Below are 19,087 nucleotides of genomic sequence, written 5' to 3'. Positions count from 1 at the left end.
GCCATGATTAATGGTATTAAAAGCCACTGAGAGGTTCAGGAGAATTAACATGGGTATATTTTCTCCTGGCTATCTCCCAGTGCAGGTCATCTACTAGGGTGATGAAGGCTATTTCAGTTCCATAATGAGGCCTGAAACTAGACTGGAATGGGTCCAAACTTTTATACACACACACCACACATCCACAGACATGATTTACAAATCCAAATCAAGGTTATCCAACAAATTCACAAGCAGCTTAGAATGTGTGAACTACTGTCTAATTTATTTATTTTGGAAAATTATCACACTGTTTTTATACTATGCCATTCCCAAACTGACTTACAATAAATGAGATAACCCAGATAAACCAAAGATATTTAATTTAAATCAGTTTAATACCATTGATTCCAATCAGATTATATTGGTTTATTAAATTAAAATTCTCCTTCATAAACTTCAGGTTTGGATACATACCCATTTACTTCTTTCAATAGTAGTATCCTCCTTTTCTGAAATTCTTTAGTAAAGATGCTCTATCCCCTTTGCTATGCATTTCCCATTATTATTTATTCTCTAATCTAATGTTTTTGCTGGCCACTTAGATGATACCAGACAATTCTTGTAATTTTATTATGCTATAAAGATTTTTCCTGCTGGTTTAAGTGGGTCTTTTAAAGGATTGCTTTTGGTTTTAACATGTATGCTGCTTGAGTGAAAGTGTTGGAAAAGTGACTCATTACTTTATTACATTAAAAACAAAACAAAACACCACTTTTCAGTAAATTTCCAGAAACTGGTTCAGCTTTCCTTTTTTCCTTTTTTCTTTTTTAAAGGGTCTTCTCTTTCACCTTATGTTAATTGGTTTCTCCCCTATTGTTTCACCAGGGACAATGCTGAACTTTATCTGTAGAATCAGTCTCCAGAAAAATTGCTGACGGGTCTGTTTACTTGAACATAGTGATGCTGTCCCGGGAGGCATCAAAATAAAGCTGCGAATGGAGGACGGCTTGTGTAGCGGATACCTTGGGGGCCTGTTGTAATAAATGCCCAGCTCTCTTGGGAATCAGGAAAGACAAAGCAAGCCTGCAGTAGAGGCATCTGTGTGTGAATTTTCTCAGTGTACCTAAAGTCCGTTGCAGTCATGTGGCCTTTGTTCCCTGTCCCTTTTCTCTTTTCAGTTGTCAATATTAGCACCAGAAGTGACTTCTGACTTCATGGGAACCAGGAGGGGAAGGGGGTGAGTCATTGCTCTTTAAGCCACATAAGCGCTCTCTCATGGCATGGTTTTTTAAGGCAGCACAAAGAATTGGATCTATATGGGTTCATACCAGTCCAGTACTGAATCTTCCTTATGGGAGAAACTGAACTTGCTTCATTCCCACAGAAGTCAATGTGCACTTATTTCCCAGTGGGCTCTGGTCCAAAACCCTGCAGAACATATTTAGCTAAAGTGCACATGAAGGAATCTTACTATAAAAAAGTGTTGTTACAATTTTTGGTTTGTGAAATTTGCACATAATAAAAACTACTTTAGTGAAAAGTCAATGTTGTAAATTTGTCCTGAAAGGTATGTTTTCCCTTTCCCTCAAACAATTTCTTTTTTAAAAAGCTAATTTTTAAAAGTTGCCCCTTGCATTAAAATACCAATATTGCATTAGCAGGTAGTAAGTACATGCAAGTAGAGAAAGAGAGAATAAACTCTCACTGAATTGATGCAGATTTAACTAATAATTGTACAATCTGCAATAACAGGTAAGAGCTCACATGTTTAGCAGCACCAGGGCCGTAGCCAGGATTTCATGTTTGGTGGGGCCCACAGCAAGATTTGTTGTTTGGGGGGGAGGCACTCGGTTTGGTGACCCTGGGCTCTCAGCACTGTAAGCTGTCTTGAGTTCCATAAGCTAAGCCCCCTGTGCCTGGGCAGTCAAAGCAGCTCTGCTCCCCCCACCCCTTTCTTATGTGCCCCTCTCTCAGAGGGACGGAGACCTCTTGACTCCCCCCCTCCCTTTGCTCTGCACACTGTGTTAGGGAAGGGAAGAGAAAAAAGTGAAAAGACCAGCAGCAATGCTACTATTTGTTCAGAGTGGAGTGAGCAAAGGGGACAGATTGAGGGCCCTCCAATGGAGGGGCCATACAGTTGGAAGGGGGGGGGTTGAAAGGATGGGCCTGGCCCCACCTGGGCCCCACTGTAGCTACAAGCCTGAGCAGGACTGGATATTATCATTGCAGGTTGCCACAACACACACTTTAGAACTACCAAAAAGAAGAAAACCCCAGTTTGACAGAGGAAGATGCTGCTTAAGAACACACAGTATTATTGCATCATGAATTACAGTGTTACTCTCCACTTCCCTGAACAGTGGAAAGTTTCAGGGGCAGCACTACAGGATTTAGTTTTCTTTGGACAAGACAGCTCTGGAGATGCTTTTGTAATAGTTACTTTACATACAGCCTGACAAGAAAAGCATATTGGAAGCACACTCTTCTTTGAAGAACAGCAAAACCCCACAGAGAACTCCTGGACCCCAGGATGTTTCTGCTCCAGCCAGTTCACAGCATAAAACACTATTGTCTCTCATGGTCTCCAAATTCAAGAGGTTGTTTTTCACACACACCTCTGTCAATCCTTTTGCACAAACTGCTTTTCTGAAAGTAAACTGCCCATTCAGGGAATCATCCACAAAAACTGAGAAACATTGGAATTCTTTTGTCATTTTCCTGCTCACTCATTATAGGTTCTTTCCACACAGAGCTCTTGTTTTGCATCCCCCAACTGCAGTCCTTGGGGAAGGCAGCTTCTGGATTACATCATCATGCACTCACCCGTCTTCTACATTTTCCCTGACTCTGCTCTACAGTTTTCCAAACATTCCTTGAAGATGGCACTCAAGAATGAGTTTGAACAGTATAGGCAAGAAGATGCAGATTTCTGCTCCTGTCCATCAGAATCTGGTGCCATTTCCACTCTGTTTCCCCTTGTGCCAACCATTCCATCCCACCCTCCAATCTCTAGTGTATTTTTGCCCTTAAAATTTTGTATACCTACTACCAATTTTTTTTAAAAGACAGGCAAAAAGCCCTCTGGTGATTAGGAGTGGACATGAGCTGAAAGCACAGAGCAAATCCCATGTGGGGACTCCATTGTTGTTGTAATTGCTTTTGGATTTGTTGTGACAATGAAAGGAAAATGTGGAATTGCCCTCATGTGGGAGCAATCACAATCAGTAACCCCACAATCTGGGAACAAAATTCTAGGACACTCTGGTCACCCTGAGGTACATGGCACTCTGCAAGTCATGTGATTTATTGTCATATGATATTTAAGTTGGACTTGGGTAGGAGAGGAGCAAAGGGAAACTTTGTCTGAGGCCCTGTGGTGGTTCATAATAACTAAGCCAGCCAAACTCACAACAATATCAGCAAAATTGGAAGGAACAATGGAGCAACAATGTGGTATTTTATGTCCAGATAAGTAGTGGTGTGTGTGTGTCATTAGATGGAGAAAGAGATAGGAAGATATCAGAAATATGATACTATTGGCACAGGATGTGTGTCTGTGTGTGTGCTCTACACCTATCCCCCAGGGGATTTTGCAGTTAAGATGCTCTCAGCACACACAATACCACACCTGTCACAACGACAGGCAGTTTGCTTGTTATCACATAAACCTTATTGAGAAAAGTGAGAGGTTTGGCACAAGGAGCTTCTTGGGAGGGAAAATGGTTGGGAATCTTGCCACATATGTAGATCTGACAAAGACATTAATCTAGATAATATTTATTCATTATGCCATTGAGCCAAAGTAATTCTGCTAACATCTTTCTAGGAACCTACGGGTGTGACTGCTCTCATGTAGAAGAAGACGACGACAACATTGAATTTATAATCTGCCTTCCACTCAGAGTCTCAGAGTGGCTCACAATCTCTGTTATCTTCCTCCCCCACAACAAACACCCTGTGAGGTAGGTGAGGCTGAGAGAGCTCTCTCAGAAGCTGCCTTTTCAAGGACAAGCCCTGTGAAAGCTATGGCTGACCCAGGGCCATTCCAGCAGCTGCAAGTGGAGGACTGGGGAATCAAACCTGGTTCTCTCAGATAAGAGTCCAAACTGGCTCTGCACAGTTGCTATTAATGCTTCCTGCTTCTACTGGGGACTGGCTTACTTCTCTCATTCTGGGAAGCTTTGCCTTTTGTAATGTATATGGACTCAAGTGAGAACTGAGTTGGGTGTTCCTGCCTGACTCATTGGAGCTTGACAGCCAAAGCTTAAGGACTTGGGAACCATGGGCAGCAGGATCTTAAACCCTGCTGCCCTGCTCCAATCATGGCCCCCTACTGGTTTGAATAGACCAATCAAACGCTTGCGCAGGAACACAGGTGTGCATATAGTTGGCCCCATTGACCCAGTTTGGCAGTCTTATGCTTAGCCTTGAGTATGCTAAAATCAATAAAAAACTGATGTTGCACCACCACCTCGCCTCATCATTGTATGGAACCCACTATATTATACCTTTAATCAGCTAGTCTTGCAACACTCAACTCCCCCCCCACCAGCTTCCTATTTTGGCAGCTTATCCTTGGGGGGGGGGGGGACAGGAGGAAACATGATTGGTTGGCACTCTATCTCTGGTACCCTTAAATTTTAAGGGAGAACATTCTAAGGACAAGTGATGAGGCAAAGAATTGTATTTGAGGATAGAAATGTGAGGAGATGCAACACTTGAGCCAAAATCCTGCTAGAGAATATTGCCAATATACAGAGTAAGTAAAGCTCAACAGTAGCCTTCCTCTTGAGGCAGTAAGATTAATGTAGACCCAACAATCTCCATACCAATAGGTCACTTGCAGCCTGATTAGCCAATCTGACTGGCCATTCATAGTATAAATACTGCAGGCTGCTTAGTTATCAGATAACATGTCTAAGTACAGTTTACTGTTCTTTTTAAAAATATAGTTTTATTTTCAGTTATTATAATAATCAAGGGCAACTCCTGTGAGGATATTGTAGGTGAAGGTTAGTGTAGCATTTCCCACAATTATTATACTCAAATACTAATTAAACTTCAGCAGTATCTTTGGAGAGTTTTGTACTCTTAACAATACATTCTATGGCGCGAGTTTATGCCTTAACTCAAGGGTTAAATTAATATAGAGTGAGGTATTATTTTTGCTGGCCCTCACTTGTTGCGCTGACAAACTTCTGAATGACTTGTTCCAAAATCTCAACCAGCTGAAACCAATGGAGCTGAATAAACTGGGTTATAGGACTGGGCTGAAAGATCATACACTCGTACACCAGCTCAGTGGATACAAGAAAATGGAAATAAGAAGGGAATTCCTTTACATGGTGTGGCAAAACAGGCCTGCAGACACCTCTTTTAACAAGGGGAAATTTGGAATTTACTCCCACTGGTCCAGGTCTCAAGCTGACAGGCCCTAAAGCCTGTTTGGTGTGGAGAGCCAGTTTGGTGTAATGGTTAAGTGTGCGGACTCTTATCTGGGAGAACCGGGTTTGATTCCCCACTCCTCCACTTGTACCTGCTAGCATGACCTTGGGTCAGCCATAGCTCTGGCAGAGGTTGTCCTTGAAAGGGCAGCTGCTGTGAGAGGCCTCTCCAGCCCCACCCACCTCACAGGGTGTCTGTTGTGGGAGAGGAAGGTAAAGGAGATTGTGAGCCGCTCTGAGACTCTTCGGAGTGGAGGGTGGGATATAAATCCAATATCTTCTTCTTCTAAAGAGTTCCCCTCTCTAGCTGCTCCTCACCAAAACTAAGATTACTCTTAACTGCCACCACTAGGCCAGTAGTCAGAAGTGTATTTGTCTGGTAACCTGAACTCAAGACTAAGGCCTGCCCGCAGCTGTTGGGTGCCCTAGGATAGGGCACCCAAGTTACCACCCCACTACAGGAAGGTGAGAAGACAGTACCCACTCTCACCTCTCATGCTGCAGACAGAAAGGAAGACACTTGCCCTGTTTGCCTCCCTGCTGCCCCCTGCTGTGCTGAAGCCAGAAGTCACTACTTACTTGCCCTTCTTGCCTCTTCACGTGGTGTGGCAAGGTGTGGTGGTGGAGAGAGGCACAGTACTGCCTTCCTCCTCTCCTGCCTACAACACGGTTTGAAAAGAAGTTTTTGCTCACCTTCTTGCCCCCCCACGAGCTGAGCTGAGACACCAAGATGTGTTGCAGGGAAGAAGAAAGACCTGCTATCCACTCCCCCAATAGAGGGAGGGAAGAATAGAGCAAGCTCCCTGTCATCCACCCACCAGGGCTGAGGGCATCTCCCAGGTAGTGCCAGATGCTGCAGGTGGATGGCCAGCAGGGGGGGCAGGAGGAAACATGATTGGTTGGCACTCCTCTACCTCTGGTACCCTGGGCAATCTGCTTTACTAGACACGCTGTCCCTACCTCAGACCTATCCATCTCTTAAGAGACTTTTCTCCAAATCAATAATCAGGCTTCTATTCCAAACCATCCTGGGAGTAGGAAACCCTTGGGATTTTCACCCTGTACTGTAATTACAGATAATTACATTTCTCTGCCTCTTCTCTGTTGGCACACTTGAGTTGAACTAGGTTTTACAAGTGAGTGCAGGGATCAAACAGCACCTTTGTCAGAAAACAATATCTCTTTAGTTATATATGTAGTTATTGGTTACAAAAACAAAAATCATATATTATGTCAAAGTGAGGTGAACATGGTAGTTCCACATCATTAACAATATTGTGGTACATTCTCTGTGGACATTTTTATTACAAACTGTAACAATCTATCCAAGGATTTTTATCCATGGTTGTTCACTTTCATATTCCAGAAGTTCCTGTACTTGCCTAATATTTATCCAGTTCCTTTCAAGACAGATTTCGTAGCCCTGGATACTGTATCCAAAACCTGCAAAACCTAAGGAATGCATGAGTCCATTGTGGGAAGCAAAGTCTCTCTCAAAGCACTTTGTTTCATTAAAACTTTTTTGCCTTCTGATTGAGGAACTCCTTCCTTCCTTCCTTCCCCCAGCTGAGCATGGTAAGTACATATGGGAGGTCAATGAAGACTGGGATTGCTATGTGAGGAAAACAATGTTCATCTCTTGCCTGGAATGTCCCATGGGTGGGGTTGCCTGGTTGCCATGAGTCAGTCAGCTGTAATTCCATGGGACAGTGTGGTGTAGTGGCTATGAGCAGTGGACTCTAACCTGGAGTTGGAGAACTGGGTGTGATTCCCCCACCCTCCACAAGTAGCCTGCTGGGTGACCTTGAGCCAGTCACAATTCAGACTCTCTGAGCCCCACCTACCTCACAAGGTGCCTGTTGTGAGGAGAAGGAAGTTGTAAGCCTCTTTGAAACTCCTTAAGGTAGAGAAAAGTGGGGTATAAAAACAAACTCTTCTTCCTCCCCAAAGGCACCAGACTTTCTGGCTGGCTTGTCTGATGGCAATAAAGTCCCTGAGACAGCAAGATGTAGCTGATGAAGATGCTCATTGCCCTTCATTCCCTCCCTACCAGAGAGCCTTGCCATCAGATTCAAAGGAAGAGTTCAGCAAAACATAACTGTCCAGAAGTTTTGTTCAGGTTCTTTATTACTTTTGGCTTTTTATAGATCACACTCTTTTTCTGTTCCAAATTTACAACGGCCACCCAGGGGGTTCCAAATGGTATTCGACAAGCAATCGATGTGGAAAGGGTGAGGGGGAAAATCCCAGGCTTTTTTATCACCCAGATTACCAAACACCACCGGGTAAGCGGAGGCTTGAAGGAGTTGCAGCCTGGGGGCGATGCCGCAGCCCTTCTGGTGCCGAGCAGGAAGGGTGGCGGAGATTCCGCTTAGCCCCAGGCCCCCAACTGTCTGGCTCCTGCCCTGGAAGGAGGAACGGCGACGTTGAAGCGGCGCGGTGCGGTGCTGTGCCCGCTCTCTCACCCGACCGCTTCCAGTTGCCTCCCGAACCGAGGGCGGTTGTCTGGGACACAAACCCGGCTTGCCAAGCGTCCTCCCCGGGGCTCCTTTGACTGGCGCTGCTGGCCTTTCCTCTACCTCCCCCGGGGTGGAGTCTCGGGCCACGACGCCGAGAGGAGGGAGACAGGACAGCGCGGTCCCCGGGCGCCTTTTCTCTTCAGGCGCGCAGCGAGGACTGAAGAACAGCAGCAGGCGAGTGGCGGCGGGATGTCCCAGCGGCCACGCTGCCCTCCCGCCCAGCTGAGGCTCCGCTTTTTCCGAAGGCCCCCGAGTCGGTGCCGCTCCTTGGGCCTTATGCTGGCCCGCGAGTCCTGCCAAGCGGCCGGCCGCCCTGAAGGCCCTCTGGGTGCCGCCTTCCCCGCCTGAGTTGCTCAGAGGAGCCGGCCTAAAAGGAAGGGGGCGGGGGAGGTAGCAAAGTTGAGGCAAAGCAAGAGAGGGAAGCGGGTGCGCTTGAAAACGGGGCCCAGAAGAGCCCGGGACTCGGAGCTCTGCACTAGGCAAGGCTTCGGGAGAGGGAGGTTATACCTGGCGGTGGTGAAGGCTCTTTGCGCGAGAATGTGAGGCGGGGGAGGCGCTTCGAGGTCGAAAGGGGAAGCTGCAGGCAGCTTCGGGGTGAGGTGGCGCAAGGCTGGGCGGTTTCAGGTGCGGGAAGGGAAGGGAAATTCCAGCCGGGGAAGCCGTGCTCAGCTGCTTCACCCGAGTCTTGCGGTCACGCGACTCCGCCTTCTTCGGGTTTGGGGGCGGGGAAGGAAGGCGACTGACCATCGGCGCGCATTGACCGCTTGCAAAGGGGAGGGGGCGGGAGGGTGGAGCGAGCCGGTCCAGTGGTTGGGGCGGAGCGGGGCGGAGGAGGGCAGCCGTCGCGGGAGCCGGCTGGCAGCATCGCCGCCTGGATCGCTGGGCGGGGTGAAGCAGCGCAGTGGCCTCACCAGGCGATGTCGGGCTCTGCTAAAAAGCCTGCGTCGGTTCTTTACTATTCTTTGAAACGCTGGGAGAGAGGGGATGTAACATTTGCCATACCATCCGAAGCAAAGTTTAGTAATTTGATTTATTCCATGCCAGTCTCTCCAGTGGGGACCCTCAGTTTATCCTCACAACAACCCTATGAAATAGGTTAGGCTGAGTGTGCGAGGAACTGGTCCAAGGCCACCCAGCAAGGTTTTATGGCAGGGTAGGGATTCAAACCTGGGTCTTCCCAGAGCCTAGTCAAACACAATAATCCAGGGTGTCAAACGTGCAGCCTGGGGGCCAAATCAGGCCCCCAGAGGGCTCTTATCAGGCCCACAAGCAACTCACTGTTGTCTGCTTCCTTCTCCCGCTCTTGCTTCCTTCTGCATTACAACTTGCTTTGCCAGGCTTGCTCAATCACACAGAAGCAACGGAGCAAAGTTCCTTTCTTGGGGACGAAGTGGGGGAAGGCGAGCTAGCTTTGCCAGACTCTCTCAATTGCACAGCAGAGCTACTGAGCCAAGCCTCTCTTCCTCCTGTTGGCTGAGGCTCAACAACCCAGTGTGTGTGTTTGTCTGTGTCCTTTATAAAGTTTCTCCTACCTGGCGTTACATTTTATGACACACATGGCCTGGTCCAACAAGGTCTCATTTATGTCAGATCTGGCCCTCATAATAAATAAGTTTGACACCCCTGCTCTGGGCTACAGTGGCCCAGTCCATTGGTTTCCATGGGCTTAAATGGGTATGATTCTGCTGAGAATGGCACTGCTAGGTTTTGCCTAAGCAGGCCTTGCTTGGTTTATATAATTGAGGTGATATTTATTTAGACAAAAATGTATATCTTGCTGTTTGGCCTAATAGTATGAAGAATGATTGTATTTATAGGCAAAGGGGAGGAGGAGATAGCAAAGCTGTGTTTTTCTTTAAAACTTTATGGACAGTTCTAGGCAAGTTCAAAAGAGCCAAAGGAGCTTTATACTTGGTGCCAAGTATGGGTGGAGTGCTGGGGTGGCAGCGGCTGATATGTGTGAGATTAGGAAAGGTTCTCTTTTAGTGGTTAGTGTGGTTTAATTGGAAAAATTTGAGGTTAAGGACAGTGTTTCTCAGACTTTAGGAAACTGCACCCACCCCTTCTAGACTTAGTAGATCTTTGACAGCCTTCTTCCAACTGAGACACTTCATTTGCTGTCATCATCATGAGTCTCTCGAATACTGATGGGCTAGTCTAGTGCCTAATAGCAGGGCAGTGAAAAAGGGGGGCATTCAGGGATGAATCTATACAGACTCAGGGGGCTGACCTGTTGAGGCCAGTTGAGCAGGACAGGGGAAGGAAAAAAGAGGGGGTGAGGAGAAATTTGGCTTGCTGATCCCCTTTAGAGTATTTTTAGAGAAGGGTCTGAATTGAGCAGCAATTTCCACATCCTTTGTTCCTTCTCTCTCTACCCCCCACCAATGATTTCTTGGCTCCTGAGGCCATACCAGATAGGCAATATGCTTTAGCATGAGTCAGGGTTCTCCTGACCTTAACACACAGCAAGAGAGCAGCTGTGGGGAACTCCCCCACCATGTGCTGCAGGGCCTAATCTTCCCCCTGTGCTGCAGTCCCAACTGAAAAAAATTGAACAGAAGACAACACCAACTAATCCTGACAATTTGTGCCACAATGGACTTACATTCCAGAGAAGAGATGAGCAGAGGTAGTGTGCCATTGCTTTCTCTGCTTATTAGCAATGTCTGTCTTCCTTGGTGGTCTCCCATCCAAATATTGACCATGGTCAACCCTGATAAACTCCCCAGCTCTGATTTGCCCTGACTAAGCTGTCAGTTGCTTGACAGTTTATGGGCCTGTTACTAGACATGCATAACTGTACAATCTGCCCCACTGGTGCTCCCCACTGAGAAGTTCAGGCCTAAGGCATCATTATCATTTTTTATATTTGCATCTTGCCCATCCCCCTAACTAGCCTCAGAACAACTCACTGGTGTAGTTTAGACTGCAAAACAGTGTTTTGCCCAAAACCAACCATTGAGCTTCATAAATAAGTTGGGGTTTGAACCTGGATTTCCGTGCATCACCATGGATTTTAAATTAGATGAGCTATGGCAAAACACATGTGTACATTTTGAGAACTTTAGAAATTGGTACATGTGGTGGACAGTGTTCCTTCTAAGCTGCAGAGTCTGGTGAGCAAAAATTCTACTTTGTGAGCTACTGGAATTAAAGTTGTGAGCTATCAGCATTAAAGTTGTGAGCTGGAGGCTAAAAATCTGTGAGCTAGCTCATATTAACTCATCTTAGAAGGAACACTGGTGGTGGAATGTAAAATTGTGGGAGTTCTGCTTGAATAATTGAAAGGGTTTGATTATCTGCTGGGTATATGACAGAATACAGTATATTCTGGTTGTGAGTCTTATTTGTGAGAGGACTGAGTGAGGACAGCAAGACCACGGGGGTAGTTTGTGGGAGTAGGTCCGCAGTAATATATCTGTAGTAGGATGAGATTATTTTGGTGTAGTGGGGACAAGAAGTGGTGTGCTCAACTTTGTGCTCAGCTTTCTGAAAGGAAAAGTGCTTGTATAAAACTTAAAATAGATCAGGGCATGAAGGACCTGTTGAATGTACAAGCGGAACAGTTTGGGTATATATTTGATGGTTGTTCAAGTTTCCAAAAGTGTAGTGATGCAGAAGGCTGTTGTGGACACAGGAAGGCACATTAGTCCCCACCACAGACTCCACAGTATGGTTAGGCCAGGAAACAGACTATGTTCCGGCCAAGTAGACATGGTATAACGGGTGGATCGGGAGTGTTAATGGTGTGAATGCTGGTCGAACAAGGACCTGCACTGGGGTGCATGGATGGGAATGGGGGGATTGAGAGTATGTAAGCTGAGTTTGGAAATGAATGTAAGGTGAAACGGCTGATGAGTGTGGGAATGGCTCTGGGGAGGATGCACCGTGGATCGCAGAAGGTAACATGATTTTTTTTTAGTGCTGTGATTTGTGGGTGAGGGAATGGGTGTGGCTGCTCTTTGTTAAGGGGGTAAAGCCTTTTGGGGTGTTGATGGGTGGTGCAGATGCTAAGTGAGAAGGCGATTCAGACTGGTCTGAGGTGAGAAGGGAATGTTGCCTGGTGTTGAAATTGCAGCTGTGCAACCGACAAAGTGTCGCCTTTCCCAGGAACGCTCTCCCGTGTTGCCAGTCTGCGTGTGGAGCGCCAGGAGAGAGCACGTCCCTTTGTAGCTTTGCTGCCTCGGTTTTGGTTTGGAATGTGGCTGGTGGGGCCATGACCGAGCTGAGAGCAGCGGCGGCGGCTGCAAAAACGCTTCTGTGTCTTAAGCAGCCCCACGGCGGTGTCTCCAGGAAGCTCCTGGGGACAGCGGGCTGGGAGGGAGGGAGGGAGGGCGGGCGCAGGGCTGTGGCAGGCTTGTGCATGTGTGTGCGGCTCTTTCTCTCGGCTGAGTTTGTAAACAGTGTCCTCGCGTTGCGGTGGGCGGAGCGAGGCCGCCCCTGGCGCGCGGATTGGCCGGACTTCTCCATCGTGTCGGCGCGGCGGGCAGGGCTCCTTCTCCCGTGCTCTGAGGCAAGGCTGCAGAGAGTGAGGCGAGAGCCGTGCTGCTGCTGCTGTGTGAGCAGTGTGTGTGTGTGTGCACGCGCGGCGGCAGGTTCGGCAGCCGCGGAGCTAGCGGAGAGCGCGCCAGGCGCGCGCGTGGCTCTCTGCCTGTGTCTGTGCGGCGGGGTCAGTCTGGGGGAAGTTTCGGGGCTGCCTCGGGCGCCCTAACGCGTAAGTGGCGGCCCGGGGGATGGGCTTGCGGGCCGGGGGTCTCTCGGTGTGTGCCTCTGTCTCCTCCCCCCTCCTCCCCCTCCCCCTCCGAGTGCGTCTCGGTCTGTTATTCTCCTGCCTCCCCTCGGCTCGCTCTCCCTTTGTTGGCTGCATGTGAGAAGGGAGTCTTGGTCTTCCACGCTCCTGCGCCCACTCGGGGTCGCTTGGGCAGCGCTCTTCGGAGGCGAGCGGAGGGACTTGCGCTTACAATTGATTTGTTTTCAAGTCGCGACCCGGGAGCCGCGCGGGGAAGGAGGGGATCTCTCCTCTCCCCCGCCTTCCCGGGCATTGGCTGGACATGACTGCTTTCTTTTTGTTCTTTGCTTGTGATGATTTTTGCTAAGTTGGGGTGTGTGAAAATTGGCATTTTTTAAAAAGCCTCTTGTCGCTCGCGTCTATTAACCCGGCTGCGATCCCGCTGTTTGCTTAGTCAAGGCGCATTATAATTTTGAAAGAAAGTAAATAAAGGTGAGTGGGGGGGAGGGAATTGTCTCCTGTATCGCTCCTTCCGTGGTCCGCTTCTTGACTGTCGCCTTTCCTCCTCTGGCTTTGCAGTCAAAACAAACCTCGCTTGGGCTTCATGAACAGCCCCCCCCCTCCCGTCTTGTCGTGTAGCAAGGAGAAGGATTTGGTGGCGAGGCAGCCTTAAAAGGATGAGGGGAGGAGGAGTGAACGGAGGAGCACTTTGCAGTGTACAAACTCTATTGTGACGCACTTTACTACAACCGATTGCTCTTGCCAAACCTTCCAGACTTGCTGTGATCAGCATATTCGGCAGAACAATGGAGCGAGAGCCTGGCCAAGTTCCCTGTCCTGCACAATCACGGCATCGACTCCTTCAGTTAACATTTCAGCACTGTATCCGATCCCTCTTTCTAATGACTTGGAGGGGGAGAATCCGAGTTTAATGCCTGCTGGCTTTCTCCCGTTCTCTCTATCTTAAAAAAACAAACAAACCTCAAGTGAACCAATAGGTGTTTTAGCTTTCCCCCTTTTTTGTCTCCCCCCCCCCCCTCTAAATATGTTCATACTTGGAACAGCACTGAGTTGGCTAGCAAGTTTTGTTAAAACTTTTTTCTCCCTTTTCAGCAGTTTTTCTTGAGTGCTGTTGGACTGGATAGCACTTGACACCTTTAGCAGTGTTTGATGGGGGGGGGTGAATAGTACTTGAAACCCTAAGGGGATGTAAAATGCAAAGTGATTTGCACTGTTAACAGCCCAGTGAGTTCTTAATGACTCCCTTTCAAGTCATCATTGTTATACAGCCTGACTGGACCTTATAACTAATTTGCATTGGTTTTCTCTTATTTTTCCAGGGAAAAAGACAGACCAAATGGCAAAACAATCTTCAGATTTGAATTCTGAGTGTGATAGAGAAGGCAGACAATTGCAACCTGCTGAAAGGCCGCCTCAGCATCTTCGACCTGGGGCCCCTACCTCTTTACAGACTGAGTATCAAGGTAATCATTCAAGCGAGCAGGACGGTGCTTCACCCAGTAGCCCTCAGGGATCGTTGGCACCACCCTCCAGCCCCAGCCCGTTTGCTACCAGATCCCCGTTGTTCATGTTTGTAAGAAGATCCCCACTGCTGTCCAGATCCTCCAGTGGGTATTTCTCTTTTGACATCGACAGGAGTCCTGTACCTATGAGTTGCGACAGGGCCACGCAGACTCCAAGTCCCCCCTGCCAAGCCTTCACTCATTATTTGAGCGCAATGGGTAAGCAAGATAATAATGGTAAGAGAATTTCCCACTCATGTTCTGAATACACATCTAACTCCTGTAAAATGGGTGTTCCTTTTTTTGAATTGGTATGTCCATGCTGAAGGAGCTTATTGGTGTAGTGTGTGGCTGAAAGATAGGAGTGGACTGTGAAGGCCCTTTGTTCAGTCCTTGACTTGCACCTTGGATTTGCTGGGTTGATAATCTCATCCAAGTTGCTTGCATGGCTTCATCTTTGACACAAGGGCATTTAACATTGATCTGCCTAATGCAGGGGTGGCCAACAGTAGCTCTCCAGATGTTTTTTGCCTACAACTCCCATCAGCCCCAGGCATTGGCCATGCTGGCTGGGGCTGATGGGAGTTGTAGGCAAAAACATTTAGAGAGCTACCGTTGGCCACCCCTGGCGTAATGGGCTGCAGTGCAAACTGTTGGGATGACATATAGAAAGAATCTGGGACACTGAAGTGCTACATAAATGGATATTAGTCTTGGTATGCTTTAACAGCAGTAAAATACCATGTGTGATATAAGAATAATGGCTACATGTCCAAAAGGGAATGCTTTTTGAGAAAACCAGGAAGGTACTGTCAGGCCATCGAATGATAGAGGTTGTAACAGGTATGTCCTTCTACTTAGAATACTTTTGTCAATGGTAGTGGGACTGTTTGGAGGAAAGCAAGTTGAAAATTGTACCCGAAACATTGAATCTGCTTTTGAGGCCATTTCCAGACATTGCTTAGGAGTTCAAGAAGATAGCTTCTGAAGCAGAAGATGCCCCTATGAAGGGTTACTGTTGCAGTGTTTTCAGTAGAAGCCCTGCAACTCAGGTGTGTTCATGCACTTGTACTTATTTGTATTGGGAACGCCCTCCTTCCCCTGTGTTGGTTGGGGATGATCAAAGTCTCCTCTAGAATGCAAAGCATCCATAGGTTACAAGCTCTGGAAGCCCTCTTTAAGTTAATCGTGGATACCAGTCTGGTCTGCTATTGTTCACCCTGATATACACAGCTAATTTGAATACAGTCTTGGTAAAAGGGAATCCTGACAATGTGAGGTTGAAATGAGTTAAAGCTATGTCATTTTAGGATTCAGCAAAGGAGCTGTTATGTGCTGTTGCACTGCATCTTACTCCACACTCAAGGTGCTTTGCATGATTGGCGTCTTGCTTTGAGTGTTCTGAGGGAAAAGGTATTTTCTTGTCTTGGGATTCTTCCACAATGCTTAATTATGGTAAATTACACCAAACCAGGAACATAGGAAAACTGCTAGATGAGCATCCTGTTATGCTAGTTTAGTCCCAACTGCATATGCATGCTTTTAAAGTGGATCTTGATGTAGTATTGCAGGCATGTTTATCTTCCTGTTTTTGCCATGGAAACTGAAGACACTTCTTGAAAATTCCACCAATCAGAATCTAGAAAGAAATCCATTGGGTTGTTTTCATAGGCTCTGCATTGATGTTTTAAAATAGCCTGTAGAATTTATTGAGGATTTCAAGGTGGGGTGGGTTTTTTTGCTAGTGTTGTTGCTGTTTTGCATAGCTCAAAAAACATTCGGGGAAATATCTGTGCAGCTTATTTATTCTATTAGGTAACAGATTGTAACAAAGTATCAGAAAACAAACACACACTGAGGCTTACCTACACATGCCTGTTTGTATGATTATTGCTAAAATATGTAGAGATTAGTTGTCACTTCTTTTCCTAAAAAAGATTTCATACTATATGGCAGACAGCAATTCAACAGCCTTTCCTGGCATGGAGAAGAGTCGGGAAAACTGCCGCTCTCTGACATGGACCTTTTAAAAGCATAGAGGAGTCTGGGAGGGATGGAGTGGGGGACTAAGTAGCAGTCCCAGCAAATAATTGTCTTAACAAGTGAAAAGCCTTTGTGTATTATTTTCACAAGGCATGCACATATGCGCATATGTGTATGTTTAACTGCTTAAGGAAACAGCTTGATCAGAAATGACTCTGTCCTTGGAATTTGTTTACTTTGGTTTATTTCTACCCTGTTCTGTGAAATTCAACTACATCTTATAAAGTAATAAAACATACCATACATAAAGCAGAAATACACTCTATTTGCTTAAATTTGGTTGTTACATGCTTACCTAGGTGAATGTTCTAACATTCATATGGCCAGTGGTCAGGAAGGTATAGTTGACCTCCTGTGAGAAAATAATTTCACAGTACTGGAGCAGCGACCAAAGATGCCTTTCTTAAGCGCCTTTAGGTGGGATGACTTAGCTGGTCTTTGGTTACAATGTGAATTTGCTCCAGATACATTTAGAGATGGTGTTACTGCTTGCATGGAAGGAGGTCTCAAGGAGTTGAGTGAGACTTGTTCCAAAGTAAGTATGCATAGGACTGCGGTGTTGGATAGGACTATGGGCTTTAGAATACAGTCCTAAGCACAAATACAGCCTTCTATGTCTATTGAAGTCTGGTGAGTAGCTGCGTTACCCTGCAGTAGAAGAGCTAGATTTGAGTCCAGTTGCACCTTAAAGTCCAGAAAGTTTTCCATGATACAAGCTTTTGAGAGTCAAAACTTCCTTCATCAGATATTAGGTGTTTTGTATCTGATGAAGGGAAGTCTTGTATCTGACAAAAGGGAGCTTTGACTCTTGAAATCATGTACCCTGGAAATCTTGTTGGCCTTCAAGGTGCTACTGGACTCCAGTCTAGCTCACTGAAGTCAGCAGTGACTTGTGCTGTTAATCTATTTGGCATCCCTGCACTTTTTCCCCAACAAAAGAGTTCTGCTGCTGTTTGAGGCCCATTGTGCTGTTGCCTTAATCATTCTCCCTTTTCAAAGATTTTGTTTTTTATGTTTCTCACAATCTCTTCTCCTTTTTATTTCTGTTCTGTTTTTTTAAGATGTGTGGATTTTTACTGCTTCATTGTTATTTTCTAGAGAAAATGTGTTTCTGAGAAAAATTAAATTAAGGAGTGGGGACAGAGTTCTCAAAAGTGTTAGGTGGACCTCTGCAGGTAGCTGCTGTCAAGATATGAGCTTCTATGCAGTGCTGCTCCCACCTTCTGCGTGTATGCCTGCAGCACAACAAGAAGCTGTATTTCCATTGGCATTTATTTTGGGGATCAATATACCAAACTCTCCCCCCCCCCCCCAATTGGTATGTGTGCTGCCAGGTGAGCCCTTTGTCAGTGGTATGTGTTAATACACACTGAGTCACTTACTGTGAATTTGAACACTGAGGTACCATTTTGGGAAAATCTGGCAGTCATAAGCTAGTTACTGGCAACATAACATATACCTGCATAAGGTTTCCAGAGGTACTTTCATGTGGCCTGTAGCTTCTGGTTAGAATCCAGAGAATCCAATATCTGACATTCGTTTTTTATTTTTTTAATGTAGGTTTCTGGCTGTCATGATTGCAGAGATGAGAATAAAGACTTGGATTCAGAGTAATGTTCCTATGGGTAGAAGGATTTCCATCCATCAAGTGTGGCCTTCTTGCTTCCCCACTTCCACAGCAGCCTGAAATGCCACCTGTAATCCTGAGTTTTGGTAGTGTTTCAGGCTGCACAGAAGGTGGGAAGTCATACTGGGTAGGTGAAAGTCCTTGTGCCTCTAGTAATATTAGTCTGGAACCAGCCCCACCCTGCAAATAAATAAAACAGGGAAATAGGTTTAAGGTTTTTTTTAACATAGTTACAATGTTTAAGTTTTAACTTTAACAATACAGCAGAGCATGTGTTTTCTCCATATACGTATATAATTTCTTCATATGTCCATATAATGTATGTTGTACCTTCTCCATAAGGCAGTCTGGATCTGCCTGTTCTAATTTGAGTTTCTGAAAATGATATGCAGTAAGACACATTATGGGGACTTGCTTTCAACATCTACATGATCGGACTATACCACGTGCAAACAGCTGTCACTTTGTGGATTGTTCTAAATGGCAGGTTTTACAAAGCAGCATAGAAAGTGGTCTTGGAAGCATAAGGCAATTTTGGCTTTAGCGCTGACCATATTTGAAGATATTTTTGTCCATTTGCTTTTGAAAAGTCTCATGTTCTCTTTGTAGATACCTTTTGCAAGTAGTGCTACACTAACAGTAAAGATTGTTCACAATTGTTGTTTACCATCTATGCATGACAGATCATGCAGAATAAAACATTCAGAATTAAGTAGGCAAGTGAACCACAAAGCTGCTATCAGAAGTAGTGGAGTTTATGAAACTTAGTTCAGTGATCTTTTCTGATGACTGTAGCTATAGCAGAGATTTTATTTAATTGCTTTTAAAGGTTTCATGCCCTTTTCAGGACAAACTTGTGGGTTTCTCTTTTTCCCATGTAGCTTCAGGAAGAGTTTAAATCTGAGTGTACAGTGAGAGAGGGGAAGTTTTCTGCATTGAGCAGTTTGTATGACCACTTCCCTTTCTTCCTATTCCAGGTGAAAGTTGATTTTAAGTTTGACTTGTTTTCAATACTTCCATTTGTTTACATGTCTACATTTAAATGAAAAAAATAGCATAATGTGCATGAAATGGGATATGATATCAGAAAGGTCCCTTCAGATAATAATCACAAGAATGAGGGTTACCATATAAAAATATGTACACAACAGCTGCAAAGCTACAAAAAAGTTTTGCTAAAATGCTTTCTTAGAAACATTTTTTCTGGAATTCTATATTTT

General features: G+C 45.9%; 1 protein-coding gene across 1 annotated transcript in view; it reads left to right on the top strand.

The window, feature by feature from the left end:
* Positions 1 to 12,525: 12,525 nt before the first annotated feature.
* BCL2L11 (BCL2 like 11) overlaps positions 12,526 to 19,087 on the top strand; it is a 37,998-nt gene continuing 31,436 nt past the window's right edge. Inside the window, exons 1-2 of the mRNA XM_060248293.1 lie at positions 12,526 to 12,659; positions 14,015 to 14,434. Coding sequence (XP_060104276.1) covers positions 14,032 to 14,434 — 403 coding nt within the window. The 5' untranslated portion in view covers positions 12,526 to 12,659; positions 14,015 to 14,031. The remainder of the gene's footprint in view (positions 12,660 to 14,014; positions 14,435 to 19,087) is intronic.

The sequence above is a fragment of the Heteronotia binoei genome, chromosome 1, assembly GCF_032191835.1.
Source record: "Heteronotia binoei isolate CCM8104 ecotype False Entrance Well chromosome 1, APGP_CSIRO_Hbin_v1, whole genome shotgun sequence".
Classification (NCBI taxonomy): Eukaryota; Metazoa; Chordata; class Lepidosauria; order Squamata; family Gekkonidae; genus Heteronotia; species Heteronotia binoei.
This window is presented reverse-complemented; position numbering and strand designations above follow the sequence as displayed.